The sequence below is a fragment of the Lampetra fluviatilis genome, chromosome 44 (genome assembly GCF_964198595.1).
Source record: "Lampetra fluviatilis chromosome 44, kcLamFluv1.1, whole genome shotgun sequence".
NCBI lineage: Eukaryota > Metazoa > Chordata > Hyperoartia > Petromyzontiformes > Petromyzontidae > Lampetra > Lampetra fluviatilis.
In genome coordinates this window covers 9,408,424-9,424,467 of record NC_136318.1, presented here as the reverse complement: position 1 = coordinate 9,424,467, position 16,044 = coordinate 9,408,424, and the positions used below count along the sequence as shown (strand labels likewise).

The following is a 16,044-nucleotide window of genomic DNA, read 5'->3' as shown; positions in this document are numbered from 1 at the left end:
CAGCACACCACCACCACCCTCCCCCCACCTCCTACCGCCACGCGCTGGGCCCCTAGACACTCGCTCAGAATCGACCGCACATAGGGGAGAGCTCGCGTCTGGAAACATCCACAGCGTTTCAGCGTCTTCTTCTTCTTCTTTAGCCGTCCTAATCCTGTGCGGGAGGGCGCGTGAGCGTGATCCACTGCGGCCCATTTTCGTGAGAACGTTTTGTGCTTCGTCCACGGTTTGACCCAGACGGTGCTGTCGGCGGGCGTGCCGCCGAGACCAAGCGGCCGTTCCAGATGTCTCGCAGAGGCGGCGCACAACCTCCCGTGATAGGGGAAGTGGACATCGCTGAAGTGGACTTCACAGAGCTACCTCTGAGATCCCTTCAAGTGAGCTCTGGTCCGCGCAGAACCGGGCAGTTCACCAGCATTTCCCATTGGTATCACAATGCTGGCAGGATAACATCCATTGCATCTGTTTGCATATCAAAAAGTATTTATAAATATAGCTTTGATATTGTGACAATTTGCGGTTCGGCTCACACAAAAGGGGCAGAAAAACAATGGCAGCGAAAATCAACAGAGAGGGAGGTGCGCCATGAACGCAGGCGGCCGAACACCCAGTTCCCACGTTTGTCAAACACACGCAGTGTGTGCGCGTGTGTGTGTGACAGCGATTGCAATCGTATTAGCAGCCTTGTGAAAGCCTCACTGTTCTGTACAATCCCAAAAAACACAAAGACCTCCCGTGTAGCCGTAACAGAATTGTTCTGGGCAAGTGCTGTTGGCGAGCAGAGCACCTATGGAGGTGGGAAAGACGCACGATGAGGCGGTGTGTGGCCAGCACCACGCCCGGCCGTCTTTGTCTGCCCAGTGTTGATGATTTACACACAGCACCAGGTTCTCGTTTAAGGCCGAGTCAACCTAGAGGAGGCCCAGGACCGGTTCAGACAATCGTCACTGGTGTTGGCCGTGAGACGGGAATTGAACTCGGGTCGCCGGGTTCATAGCGCAGAGCGCTCACCGCTAGACCACCACTCCGCACTCTAAAACAATCATTCTATCTCTTGCACTCACACACGTCGCTGAACCCACACACATACACACACAGTGCATTGTCGCATATCTGAAGTGTAATGTTCTTTCATTTCTGTCATGCCAACTACACAAAACTGCAGTTGTAAAAGCCTTCCTATGATAATCCCACAATTCCCCGGGACAACACTTACCCACAATTCCTGCTGTTTTCAGAAGCAGGTGGATGGAATAAACAGACAGCAGGGCAACGGATACGAGCAGCAGCCTGCGAACAAAAACAAGCAAACAACATTTAAAACATTTAACGAAAAAAGACCCCACTATTATGACGACCAAGCATATACGGTGCAACGTCGCACACACGACCGCCACATATCCCCGTCCTGACCGATTAACCGCCAACAACCTGTGCAGAATTGGCGCAACGGTGTAAGTGTCGACGTGTGTAGATGCTCACAAATCCGGCTTTTCAACACGGCAGTAATGTGCTCTTAATCTGGTGTGGGTTTGCCAGACGCTGACGCACAGTCAAGCAAGTCCCCAACATTCAAAGCAACGTGCGCTTTGTTTTCGCCTCGTATACACGTGGCACGGCTGTCACCTTTCACACATGTTCACGTATTTGGCTTCTTCACGAATCTGCCTATAACCCCAGTGTCCCAGTGAGTCGGATACGCGACGTTGGACTGTTTATGCGCTTAGACCTCCGAAGAAACGACTCACAAACGTGATACAATTCACGTATATATATATTTTATCCCATGAATATAAGGTCATTCCACCTCAGAAACTCGTATTACCGTGATGCACTTAAGTGTAAAACGGTGAGCTATTTTTAATATCCACAGGACTTGTCACTTCCAATGACAATGGGTGTCCGTATCAACAGATCTATGTAAATGTGCCACCCGTCGCGACCTCACAGGCAGCCTGAGGACAAAGCCACCACAGGATGCTGACCAACAGGAGTACGCGGGCGTGACACTGAAAAACCATGGGCAGTGATTTCCGGCAGAATTGATGATCCTGAAATTAATAATAAATATACGAACCAGACAAACAACAGTAACATTCAATTATTCAGATAGCCAATCCATTGGCAGGTCATGCGGGGTGGGCCAAAGTGTGGGCGCTCGCACCTCTCCCATGAGGTCGGGCCAGCGTAGGCCACCAGGCCAAAAGTACGCTCGACAAGGGCCCTCTAGAGCCCCCTCTGGCGGAGGCTCTTCGGCTTGCAGTGGCGCAAACGGAAAAACTGCAGGGCTGCACCTTTACCTTTTACTTATTCGGATACTGCCACAAATATTTATACTGTATTTCTATGTAATAATAACACATTTGCCCATTACCCAATCAATCTGAAGCCTGGTTAGTAGCTAGTGCGCAGGAGCCTGGCAAGTACTGGGATTGATGACCAGGAACCTGGCAAGTACTGGGATTGATGACCAGGCAGAGCTTGCCAGCTATTGTAGGCGAGGGCCTGCGAGGGAACCAGGCCACGGCAGTGTTCAGTGTAACCTCCTCCTGTAGGCTTGCTGGGTCTTCTCTGGGCACTTGGGGTTTTCTTCCCACATGAAGTCAAACAACGGACGAATAGAACCAGCCAATCATCCCAACCGCAGGGCCCTCTTGAAAAAAAGAGTTATCGAGACTCGGTGAGGGCTGTCCGGGGCGGATGTATAATTAATTAGCGTTGCAGTTATTTTAATGAACATCTAATTCCTTCATCACCTCTCATGTGAGGCATCAACCCTCGGCAAATTAATAATTTTCCCTCTCCGCCTCGCTTTTAGCCTTCTGAACAAACGGCCGTTTATTCCAGCGCGGCGCTATTCGTTTCGCCGCTACGCTCTATCTAATCGCTCAGTAAATCAATTAATAAAAAGTAATCAACCTTGCCCAGCACAGAAATCCGCTCGTGGCCAAGCAGCACACACTGGAACTGAGCGCGCCGCAAGCGGCACACCGCTCAAGACCAAGTGGGTCCCCGTTTCACAAAGGGCGAGGTGGGCGAGTTAAGTGGCAGAGCTGCCGAGTGTGCAGGCGGTGCACCGGGCCCCCGAAAGGCGGAGGGGGGGGGGCCCAAGCGCTGGGCTCTGGCAGGAGTGGGGGGGGGGGGCAGAGAGCAGGGGGAGGAATTGGAGAGGGGCCCCCATTTCATTCCTTGCACCGAGGCGCAATGCCAACCACGCCGCTAAGCCGCTGGGCGGGTTGTTATTTGTGCGGAACGGGTGCATTATTTAAAAATAAATATAACGTGTTTCCACAGTTAGTCGACATCTAGCCAGAGATTTGTCCAATGTGGAAAAATAGGCCAAGTACCCTCTAGAATTCTCTCTTAGCAGAGGCCCTTATGCCAGCAGTGGCGCGAAACAAGCACTTTTAGGGCTGCACCTTGACCTTGTAGAGTGGGTTCAAGAGAATATCACCCAAGTTACGTAAGGAGGTCAAAGAGTTACAGGTTAGCATCAAGCACTGGCTCTCGATGGGTGAGGCATGGGGGCTGGGGGGAGGGGGGCCAGGGGTCGGGGTCGCAGACATTGAGGTCAAAAACCAACGTTGCATGAAAGGTTACAGAGAAGTGTCTGCTGCTGCTGGCTCCACTTGTCATGTCACATCCAAAACGATTCTCTGAGATTGCTTTTCGCACCCCCGAGTCGACATTGATGACGACCAGGGTGGGAGAAGCGACAGGGCGAGGCCGACCGCAGTGGGTCGTGCCAGCTGCTCTTGTTGCTATGGTCCTGGCGACCTGGGTTCAATCCCTGGCCGTGCAAATCACCAGTGGCAAGAGGAATATGGGAATGGGCAGGGGCTGCCTTGGATTATAATTAGTAATCATAATTCACAATCCACTGCTAAGATGAAGCCCCCCCCTATTGCAATGAAGGGCATGCCCTGCCAGTCACAAGAGGTTGTTGTTGTTGTTGTTTTCACCATGCTGGGCAGCGAGAGTTTGGTGATAGGAGGTGCCCGGGATCAGTCCAGAAATGACTCACTACCGACGTTAGCCGTGGCGGGTGCAGAGCGCAGTGCGTGAACCGCTGCGCGGCTGCTCCACCCTCCTTTGAATGAACTCAGCCTCACATGTTCAAATGTCAAGTCTACTTTGTTGTATCAGGTGAGAACCCAAGAGACCAGGATTGCCTGGTACCTGCCCGTGGGTCTGTGTACAATGGAGAAAAAGACAGCTGGGCATGTGTGTGGTGTCACTCACACCGCTCCCTCGTGTGCGGTCATCACCATGCCGTGGTCAATCCACTGCTGGATGAAGGTCTTCGCAGGCGGCTGCCATCTCTCACGATCCCGCGATTTAATAATCCACGACGCATTTGCGCGCGAGCTGATTCTGAAATCGATTCCGCCTCCCTGGTGGAACCTGCACCGAGATGCGCGCACAGCGCGTGCTGTGCCGCCTTAATAGGCCACTCGCTAAAAACTTCGCAAAATGGCCCATCGGTTCATGAATGGGGAATCTTTGTCTTTGCCCGTGGAAACACGGCACGAGTTGACCGAATAAATGGAAGCAAATGTTTGAAACTCGCATATGCACACAGTCGCGGCTACTGCCTGGCAGAGATGTGCATACACGCACTGGCAAGCTGCCTACAGCAATGTTTGTACTTTTTTGTCAGGGAATTCTGATAATATTTGTGCTTGTGCAGAGTGTAAAATATTTTGTCGTTTTCGCACAAAGTCCACTGCCTGCAATAGCCAGGCCCTGCACGTAAGATGGCTGAAAGAAACGTGCAGGGTGTGCGAAGGGGTCTTAATGCGACTCTTTGTTTTTATTCTTTGGGTCTTTCGGTAAAGCCACGTAGATAGAAAAATAATAAAAATATCACGACGTTTCGATCGCAACACAAGCAATCGTGTCACTTTTGTGGAGCACGGGCCCAAACACGCCAGAGAGCGGGCCAGCAACAAACAGCACTGCCCAAGATGTGATAGAGGTGTTTCATTGAATTCAGCGAGTTTGTAAGAACTTGAAAAAGGAGGCAATGGGAGTGAAATATCATGGTGAGCGATGCACGGGAAGAAGCAGTGTGGTGAGTGGGTGAGTTTGTGAGTGAATGGGTGAGCGAGTGGGTGGGTGGGTGAGTAGGTGAGTGAGTGGGTGGGTGAGCGAGTGGGTGAGTGAGTGGGTTGGTGAGTGAGTAGATGAGTGAGTGGGTGGGTGAGTGGGTGGGTGAGTGAGTGGGTGAGCGAGTGGGTGGGTGGGTGAGTGAGTAGGTGAGTGAGTGGGTTGGTGAGCGAGTGGGTGGGCGAGTGGGTGAGCGAGTGGATGGGTGGGTGAGTGAGTAGGTGAGTGAGTGGATGAGTGAGTGGGTGGGTGAGCGAGTGGGTGAGCGAGTGGGCGAGCGAGTGGCGAATGGATGAGTGAATTAGTGAGTTGTTGTGATGTGCAGTGAGGTGGTTGTGACGGTGGATGACATGAACAAGTCAGCGTCTGGCAGAGACCGAGTCCTCAACATTGCTGGAGGAATCAACGAGTGACGTTCACGGGCACAGTAATTGGCCACATACGGTTGGCTAGGTAGGGTGCGAAAGAAGTACAACATAAATACATACGACTGACCATCAGTTAATGAGCAAAAAACCTGAGCGAATCGCCCAGTTCTGGATCACCAATCACCCCGACTACGTGACGTTGAGTTCATTCCGGTGTAGCAGTGAGGCACCAGCCGAGTGCTCCAAGCCAGATAAGATTCCGACTTTGGCCGTACTTATGCTTTGTGGAGGAGTAATAATATTGCAGAGGTGAAGACAAACTGTGCACCGTTGTTTGGTTTGTTTAACGTTCTTTTATTATTATTCAGTGATGCGGCGAAGATACAAACGCCCCGTGTACTCTGCCCGACCGCCGTCCCTCTCCATTCACAAATCACACGGCCAGCGGCCGGCACTTGAGATCGGGTTTTAAATATTTAACGGCGGTCAGAGGATGGGAGCCTAGACAACCCAGACACGCTGCACTCCTACTGCAGCTGCGCAGTAGAACATTTACTGCCAAGCAAATCAATCTCTGAAACCTACGATTATACCTTATGAATGTGTTGTTAAACACGCCACCACCGGCTACAGTCAATTGGTAAGGTTCATCACGTAAACAAAACATGCCAAAATCTATTTAGTCCCAGTTTTCTTCTTAGAAATTGAAAAACCAAACCGTGAATTTTGTTTCAAAGGTATTTCCTCTTCTCGCACTGCTTTATGGGTAAACATGAGGGTTGCCGCTGTACGGCGGACACTACGAGACGCATTTATAGACACACGATGTAACAAAAAACACACAAGTCAACACACATCCGTCAATAACACTGTGGCCTTAAAAGGATACATATATAATGGGTGACATTTGGGGCACGGGCTCTTCTTCATCGCACATGCATGAGGGCCAGTGACCTTCACCTATTATATATTTTTTTCTTCCTTCTAAAGCCACTGTGTTGTTATTGACGAATGTGTGTTGAGTTGTTCTTGTTAAGCGTGCTTGTGCACCGTTTCCAACGCAGCAGCAGCAACAACATCACAAAATAATTTACCCAAACAATAAAAGTTCCCGGGAAATCGTATCGTCATATAGTGATAATGCTTGCATGTCTTAATAACTGACATTATAAAAGAATAACGGACATCTATTTACCAAAAGCGGTGTGGTAAAAACGTTTTGCGAAGTAATTGACAGCATTGTGGTTACAAGACGCCATCGTTTCTGGCTGCACGCGCGCGATAAGCTGTCGTAGATGACAACGTTGCAGCGATTAGAAGACTTACGGCGGGGACGTGTGTTGGGTAACGCGCAGTTGCAGAACTTTGGATAACTATTTCAATCGTACTTCAAGTACGGCAACGTACAAGTGGGGGGGGGGGCGAGACGATTCATCGTCCCACTCGTGACATTTCACATCGTACAGTACCGCATCGCCGTCAACCATGGTGAATACCAAGTCGCGTCACCCGACGCTCAAACGACGAATCCCCCCGTAGGCAGGACGAGAGATATTATCCCGCTGATTTTGTGACGGGCGTTTTTTTGTGGCTCGGCGAACAGTGGCCGCTCGCCGTGTACCCGGGTTTTCTCGGGCGCTGCCGCGACTCCTCCAAGCCCAAAAAACACCAAACGTCACGGAAACGTGGCCCTTTTAAAATCGGCCCAAACGGACGTCACGTGGCCCCCGAGCGAGTCGGGCACCTCGCCAGGCGTCATCGGGTCAAAAGATTTTTTCAATCGGCGGTGGAGATTGTGAACTAACGATGCCCTTGTCAAGTGGTATTGTTGTGGTTTTTCTGCTACAACAACTTGTCACAAAGGACTTTTTAATTCAACAATACGTTTCTCTCTCTCGCTCTCTCTCGCTCGCATGAATGCTGGCGGAAACGAGGGCCCCCTCGATGCTTTGCTGACAAAATCTCAGTCCAATAGTAAATTAACATTCCTGCTTTGAGCGGCACCTTAATCTAACCCCCCCGGCGGGGCCTCGGCCCTTCTTCCCACAAAAACACACGGCCGCTATTTTTTACTGCAATTAAAGATGAAGGGTTTAGAGGCCCACGCCTATACGCGCTGCAGAGATCGCTTGACCAACGTCGTTGAGAGTAACCCCCACAATTAAAAGTCGATCAAATGAGAACAAAGGAAATCAACTGAAGTGCCCCCCCAGGGCGAACAGATCTTTCTCAAATAATTTAATGCAGCAAAAAAAAGGCTAAATTTTAGGTCAGCCTTTAAACGTTACACACGACTCGTACTTAACGCAATTAAATGTCGGACCTCCTTTGCCAGTACCAAATAGGTTTCCCCTTTTTCTGGCAACAAAACAGGTGTTAAGATGTTTAAACACCAAACTGAAACCTTTTACAAGGAATCATGTCTGCATTAACCAGAATGCAAACAAAAAAGTACTCTGATAGCATATACATTGTCTTTGAAACTGATTGGTCCACACCAGAGACAGCTTTCTTTTGAGCCTAGTCTCAAAACGGTGTGAGACCAGAGGACGCCAAGAGGCGTACAGCACAAAGACAATGCCACTCTCAGAGTAATGAGGGCTCGGGGTGAGCAACTACAACTGTTTTGTTCCCAGAAAAAGGGGAAAACCTATTCTCGCAATTAAATGTATTTGGTAACCACCAGCACTTGCTGAGATGAACCGTTTAATTTGGTGTTGCAAATTGATTTTTCAATATATATGTAAATTACAGCTCTCTGTCGTTGATCCAATGATAGTTGAAGGCCGCCCCATGGGTGCCTTGTTGGTTACCGGGGGGTTGTCTGACCATACTTCACCACGCTGGTCTGCGCACGCTGGTGAAAGGAGGGTGGGTGTGGGGTGTGATGGCTACGACTGAAATCATTAACCGCTGGTCGGCAATCGAACTCGGCTAACCGGCGCCTCACCTCAGGACTCGCGACACGGAGCGAGGCGGGCGGGCGACGGTTGGAATGGCGGTGGCGAGCGTGTCTCGCTAGAAACGCGCAAAAAACATCTCCTGGCCCATTGGGTTTTCGTGGCTGGACGAGGGCCTCGGCCATGTCCCTTGCAGGTTGCTCGGACCGTACCTCCTCACGCTGGTCAACGTGCGGTTGGCGAAGGCGGGGGAGCACGTAAAGGTGCCGAGCGGGGTACGGTAACGACGCTGCACTGCCCACTGACGTCTAACTCCACAAACAAGGGACGGCTTTTCTTACGCACCGCGCCCACGTCACTCGTTTTAACGTCGACCCTGCGCTCAACTATAAACTAAACTATGTTTACTATGTTTACTATGTTTAGTTTACCAGGTAAGGCCCACCGAGCTATGTAGCTCTTTTTGCAGAAGAGACCTGGCCGCAAATGATCGCCCAAAGAGGTGGCTTGTAACGCGGAAATGTATAGCAGCCAAATACAGTAATCGAAATAACACGTGTTTCTAAACGCGTGTAAACATGAGCACTGGGTCAGCACAAAGGCAACCACCGCGCGTGCTGCCTCCTTGACCTTCTAGGTCCGTGCTGATCATATCAGGCGCTCGCTAAAAGCACCTACCTACCCCAGGGCGTCTTAAAAACAGCGATGCGGGGAATTCTATTCTCTGCGTGTGTGCGTGTTTTGTGCGTGAAAACACGACGGAGTGGCTTTAATCCTCAACAAATAGATGCCAGGCCACCTGGAAAAGGTGCAGCTAAGGTGCGCACATAACACGAGCATCGTGCAGAACGTGAATACATTTCTCAAAACTTTGGTCCAGATGACCGAGAGACCAGGAACGCGTCCCCCGATGTCGTCAGATCTCAAGAGCGCTGGGCATTGGCGGAGCCAGGATTTTCAGGTAGGGGGGGCAACCCCTCCAGCAATGAAAAATGATAGAGGAGTTGCTAGTAAGTAAGGACTTGTCCCTTGATATTTTTATTCGACGCGTGTGCTGCGATGGCACAGCCATCGATCGAGGGTCGAATTCGAACCGCGTTGTGTGATCGGCATCGCGCTCACTGAAGGTGAATGCCTTCAGGGAAGTCGTGGAATGTAGACGCAACTGTGCACAATTCTGAGTCACTTATAACCGCTTTGCCGTTACTTATTGCCAATTATGGACTCAGACTATTGTCCTATCATCTCATAGAGTCCCTGGCACGTCATAATATGCTACACAGTGGCAGTGAGGGTCGCAAAATGCTGATTTATTACTAATAAACCCCAATGATCCGATCGAAATTATGGAATTCGATCGGATCATTGGGGGGGCACGTGCCACCCCACACCCAGCCAGTGCGGGCGCTGAGCGGAGCTGAGCGGAGTTGAGGCCGGATGGCGCTCGGATGGGCGTCCACCACGAAACGCCGCGTCGCCATGGGAGCTGGCAGCTGGGTCTGCGTTTCGTGGCCAGTGGGGTGCCAGTGCAGCGAAAGGCAGCACGGAGCTGCACTCGCAAGCTCGCAACGTCCATTAATGCTCGCCGCCAAATCCCCAGCGCCGACCAGCGTGGTGAAATACGGTCTAATAACTGCCCCGACCTGCGCGGAAGGGCCCTCTCTCGTCGTAAGGCCATGTAGACACGCAGGGGCCCCGTGACTGCACACTGCCACTGCTGTTCGCGCTCAATGTTTTCAATTTTTCATGGCAGAACGGGAGCCAACGTTCTTACGTTTTAGCGCAGAAACGTTTCAAGGTTCAAATTCCGTCAACTCTACTTCCTGGCCCGTTCATGTAAACGTGGCATGAAAAGTTTCTAGCTTCTCGCGTGGGTAACATTTGGAAGTAAATAAATAAAATGGGCAACTTGACCCAACTTGACCCTGAATATAAATGTCGTATCGCCACACGATGTGCCACAATCTCCACCGTCGCCTGATCTCAGCTGTTGAAAGTTACAAGGGAAAATGTAAATAATCACTTGCAGCTGGGGTCGGCATCCCCCCCACCGCATCACCCCCTCCCCTCACCCCCCTACTGATGCCGAGGGGAAATGGGCGAGGCTCAGGATTGCGGATCACGCAGCTGCTGTGGCTGGACGAGTTTGACCGACCCGGGCCCAACATATCAAATCAATGTTTGACTCACGGCACCACGCCTTGCATGAGGAGGTAATTCCCCCACCACCCCACCGTCGACTGTATGAGCCCAAACAATACTTGTGCTTTGAAGAAGGACCATTGTGCAATGCTTGCAACATTGCTTTTTTAAAATTGTTTTTACTTTTAAGGCACACACATTGTTCATGACGATTGCGTGAAATTGTTGTTGTTCGTGCTTCGGCACCACTGCAAACGCAGTAATCACCAAATGTTGACTTAAAGCTTTCGTGACTGCAGGAATTCATGTTCGTTGGGTCTTTCGGTAAGATCACGTAGATAGGTTCGAAGAAAATAACAAAAAACGACGACGTTTCGATCGCAACACAAGCGGTCGTCATCCTGTTGACGACCGCTTGTGTTGCGATCGAAACTTCATAGTTTGTTATTTTCTTTGAACCTATCTACGTGACTTTACCGAAAGACCTAAAGAATAATCACCAAATGATTCGTTTAATCAGGAGTTGACCCCATTAGGACTGGCACATCCTCAGAAAGTGCGAAAGAAATCGCCGTCCCCCTGAGCCAGGGACGGTTCCTGGCTTGATTCTGCATCACTTTGCCAAGCACATGGACGAGAAGTTTGTGGAGTCCCAGGCGGCTAGAACACAGCAAGTTGGCACAGGGAGAAAGCGCAGGCCGTGCCGATACCGGTCATCCCAGTCGTTTAACCCACAGCATCTGGGTCTGTCCCCGTGACGTCTCGCCAGCAAGAATTCATGTGGGCTCAAAAGCGCGCCTAGCCCGGCACAAAGAGCTGCGGTGAGACCAAGGCGGTAAGAATTTGTCGTGTCCCGAGTTGCTGCGTCCAAGCGCACACGTCTACGTGTCCACACGAACCCGTCTGGCTCTTTTCACGCGAACTTCCTGCCATCGAGCGTCCATCGCGGCCTCAAAGCGCACCTAGCCTGGCACGAGAGCTGCGGCGAGATTGCGGTGCGCGGCAGCAGCAGCCGCCGCCGCTGCTGTGTGCACGCGTATATGCGCACGCGCTACACTGAACCCATCTCAACCGCACACACACGGCGCACTGCTCACAGGGTTGGGCGGTGGGGGGGGGCGGCAGGGGGGGGGGTCACGCGGATTTGTCGGTTACCCTGGCAAAGGTTCCTCCTCCCTCGCCACAGGAATTAGCATACGCAGTGTGCAGACACAACCTTCTAGAGAAGCCGCGAGCCATGCAGATTAATCCCCTCTAAGGGACAGGGACGGGAGTGGGGAGGCCAGGCATGGGGGGGGGATTAAAATAGGAAGCTCAAACGAGGGAGGAAAAAAGAGAGAAGGGAGGGAGGCCTCGTCCATGAGCACGTTTGTGCTGGCCCGAGAGACAGGGCCGGAGATTGCTTTTTTGCTTTGGTCCAATCAAAGTTGAGTGTCTTTTTTCTTAGTTTAACACGTAGGCTTTTTTATATTCTTTGGGTCCTTCGGTAAAGTCACGTAGATAGGTTCAAAGAAAATAACAAAAACTACGCTGACTTTACCGAAAGACTCAAAGAATATGGATTCCTGCAGTCACGAAAGCTTTAAGTCAAGATTCGACGTGGGCTTTTTTTATTTTCTCACAGTTGCTGAGCACACAAAAGGGCCCAAAAATGCTAAGCGGCCAGCAACAAACAGCATTGCTGGAGGAGGAGGAGGAGGAAGAGGTGCACTCGACGAACGCGAGCACGTTTGTCGAGATCGAGCGACGTAATCGTAAGAATTTGAGAAAAGAGGAGACGCCGGGAGGGAATTCCCAAGTGGAGCAGAGAGGTAGAGAGAGAAGCGTTTCGATTTGAATTGTGGTGGTTGGACGCAATATGAATGGAGGGCTGTTTGACTAAACGTCACCACGCTGGTCAGTGTGGGTTGGTGAAGGGGTTGGTTCAGGTATCACTCGCCACTGACATTAGTCGTGGCCAGGAGTCCAGAGCGCAGTATGTGAAACACTGCGCCATTTAGGCTAACGGAGAATATAAAACGATGACATGACGAGACAGAGCAAGTATGTGTGGTTAATGCAGACTTGATATTTATTTGGTGTTTGAACATCTGTTTTGTTGGCAGAAAGGGTCAAATCTATTCTTATTTTTCATCAATGTTGTCATTCATTAAACTCGCATCTCACCTGCACCGAGGAACCACAGACGAGCAGGAAGGAAGCCACGCGGCAAGCCGGAGCCTGCGCTCTAAACAATTGCCCAAAGCTCTGCGGTCCTTTACATATTAAGATGTTCAGCCAAACAATGAGCCTTTATACATGTTCTATTCTCATTTAACTCTTTACAAATTATAGTGGCACTTAAATGCCTCAACATCTCAAAAGGCGCCTCACAGCACACCTCATCTCAAGCCAGTTAACTTATCTATTGCAGTCTAGCCTAGGGGACCCCACCTCCACACGGCAGCTGTCCCTGTGCAGCAACAAGGTGTGCGTCGCAGCGGCCTGCATGAGTCTGCCAGTATGAGGGCAACGTCGCTATGTGGCTCTTTCCCAATGAAATAATTTGCGAGTAATGCACCTGGAGCGGTGCGTACACATCATTACGCACGGTCGTATGTTGAACTTCTTTCGCACCGTACATAGCCAACCGTGCTGATCGGTGGTGCGGAAATCTATTGTGGGGGGGGCGGTGGGGGCGTTGGGGGCGAACCATCGCACGTCCGGCTACTCACACGAAGAGGACGATGCCCGTGTTGGCCATGGCGTAGGAGAGGCCCAGGATGCCGCTGCCCATGATGGCGTTGCCGAGGTTGAACACCGACATGCCGAACGATGCCTTGCCCTCATGCTGCTGGCGGAGAAACAAAAGCGTGAGCGCGCCGGCGTGGCCAACGTCGCCGATGTGCAGAAACCCCCACCCCCACCCTCAGTCTGAAGCCCACCAACCACAGCCGCCATACATTTCTGGGAGGCTCAACCGGGACTTGAGGCGAGCTTGTCAGCCGCGCAATCATGTACACGGGCCCCCACTGCCCACTGCCAAACCCATGCCCACTAGCCCCGGAGGCCTGGCCCATATTGCACGTTCATCGCGAGCTGAACGCGAGGCCGGAGAAAAGATTAAAACTGGCGACAAAAATCCCGATGTTTGTAAATGCTTCGGGGGACGCCGGTAGCGGCCTGCATTGGCCAAACCGAGACGTTTGGTAACTTTACTTTCATCAAGTCGAGGTGTCGCCTCCTCAAGTGAGCAGCTTTACTTTCATCAAGTCGAGGTGTCTCCCTCCTCACAGAGCTATGTCTGATATCCCAACAAAGTGACTTCCTATCCACACTTAGGGGTGCTGCATTATCCGGGGAAACCTGATGTCCTATTGATCTTCGTTGCATGGCAGTCAAACCAATATATTATTTCGTTGAATCTCAGAGGAGTAATTCATCCGAACTGAAATGATGGATTTTCATTATATCTAGTGACTTTTGACCAGACTGAAACCATCAACTCGCCAGACTTGAGAATCCAGTTTAAAAACAGGCGGCCGAAACCCAGATTCGAACTTGCGTCTCATCTGTGTTGGCCCAGTGCTCTGATCCATGAGCCATCCACACACAGCGGTGACCTCAGCGAGTTGAACTCTCAAGCCGTGCGATCATTGGCGTGCGTGCTCGCGCGTGTGCTCGTGTGCGTGTTTATGTATGCTCGCGTGTTCACACACGCGCGTGCGTGCGTGCTTGTGCGTGCGAGTCTCACATCTGTGAACTGTTTCCCCGGCTTGTTCACCTGACCGTCTGGCAAAAAACGTTCCGTCTCCTCAACGTCCCCATTAGTCCTGTAACGCACACAAGACCCTGGTTCAAACAAATCATGTTGGCAAGGGTTGATTGGGTGAGGGGGTTCAATCATTGATATGTCATTGATTACGTAACGCTCGCCAACACGCCTGTGTGCCGCCTGTAACTGCAAATATCCCTTGGTTCACCGTCTCCTGCCAGCGATTGTGAGGTTTGTTTGGCTACACTCCACCATGCTGGTCACTGTGGGTTTGGCGAAGGGGTGGGTTACTCAGGACCTGTTTAGACATCACTCGCCACCAATGTTAGCCGTGAGCGGGAATCGAACTCAGGTCGACGCTGCGCTGTTTAGCCCGCCCTACCCACCGATTGGTATAACCCGACCCTTTAAAAGTGGAGTTGTACCCATTTGGCTGTGTACATTGTCCCTGGAGAAACTGGTTGGCGACTTTTGCTTCGTGAAGATCCGAGCAGGTAATGGGCACTGCGGTTCGCGCCCTGCGGTTTGTTTTTTAACGATCCGCTGGGTTATCTGCGCCTCCCGCGTCACCAGAAACAAAAGTTATAACTGGAGTAACAGCATAAGCGTTTTCAACCGCAGCTGTAAAAGTGTTACCCTTTGGAAAAGACATCACTGAGCTATTTAATCAGGGGCATGGAAGCCAGCGGGTAGCTGTCAGGGAAATATTCGGAGGCATATTTGCAAATAATTCCTATTGCTCTGGTCCGTGTCTCCAAGTTTTGGTCAAATCGCTTGGATCACAATGGCCGGTTTTGATTCAATCAAGCGCATCCCTATGAGCAACACAACTTTATACTATGGGTTTGTTAATATTGGGCCATCTTCACGAGGGTTGTAGCATGCCTCACCCCCCCTATCCCAGTTCAGGAGGGATGGAGGTAACGCATAAACGCCTTCAATCTCGGTTGGAAAGTGTTCACGAAAATCATCATCACCATCACCGTCAACAACAGGCTGTAAATGCACTGCGCAGTACTGTACACATGCCCTTAAGATGCCATTAACAGAACAAATGATACGCATACCTGTCAACCCCCCTTCTCAGTGCCCACCTTATTACAGACAAATTCAGACCTTATGGGTCACCCCGTGCCCTTCTAAATCTCAACGTTCATCCTACAAAGTCCCATCACAAGGGAGAAACACAAATAGACAAACATTTTATTTTTTGCCCGTACTGAAACGGCTATATGCCGTATGGGCCTGAAAACTCAATTTCCCCTGTACAAGAACACGGGTAAACCGTGATGGGTTGACAGGCATGGACACGTCTTTACATTTGACACTTGACGGTTTATAATTGTCGTAGGCTTTACAGTTAATAGCAACGCTGCCCTGGTGGACTACCCCGGTTATTGCAGGCTCTCCTGGTGGGAATTCACCGGTGCAATCACAGGTTGCCTTCGATTGCAAGGAAATGTCGATAGGCGCCTCTGTCAACCAATCACGAGGCAGGATTTATGCTATTAATTTCAACAACAATATCTGGGTCTGTCCCATGACCTCTTGCCCGTGACCCTTTCGACACTTCAGGTGGCTTCAAAGTGCCCCCCTGGCTTGGCACAAGAGCTGTGGTGAAAAGCCACTTGGAGCAGCAAGCCTCTCGTTTCAAAGAAGATCTCCGAGTGAATCTCTTGTCCGCAATTAGGGTGGCACTTATAACAGTACGGCAACTAACTATGGCGTACGTCTACTGCACATTAAATATGATTCATATTGAACGGCATCG

General features: G+C 50.9%; 1 protein-coding gene across 3 annotated transcripts in view; it reads right to left on the bottom strand.

The window, feature by feature from the left end:
* The window catches only part of LOC144947363 (sodium-coupled neutral amino acid transporter 3-like), a 135,617-nt gene that overhangs the window by 40,457 nt on the left and 79,116 nt on the right, over nucleotides 1-16,044 (bottom strand). For 2 of the 3 annotated variants that reach the window (XM_078876641.1, XM_078876640.1), the window contains 3 exons: nucleotides 14,253-14,331; nucleotides 13,234-13,352; nucleotides 1,217-1,290 (listed from right to left, as the gene is read on the bottom strand). In XM_078876641.1, the coding sequence (XP_078732767.1) occupies nucleotides 1,217-1,290; nucleotides 13,234-13,352; nucleotides 14,253-14,331 (272 nt within the window). The remainder of the gene's footprint in view (nucleotides 1-1,216; nucleotides 1,291-13,233; nucleotides 13,353-14,252; nucleotides 14,332-16,044) is intronic. The other variant, XM_078876642.1, reaches the window with a different exon arrangement.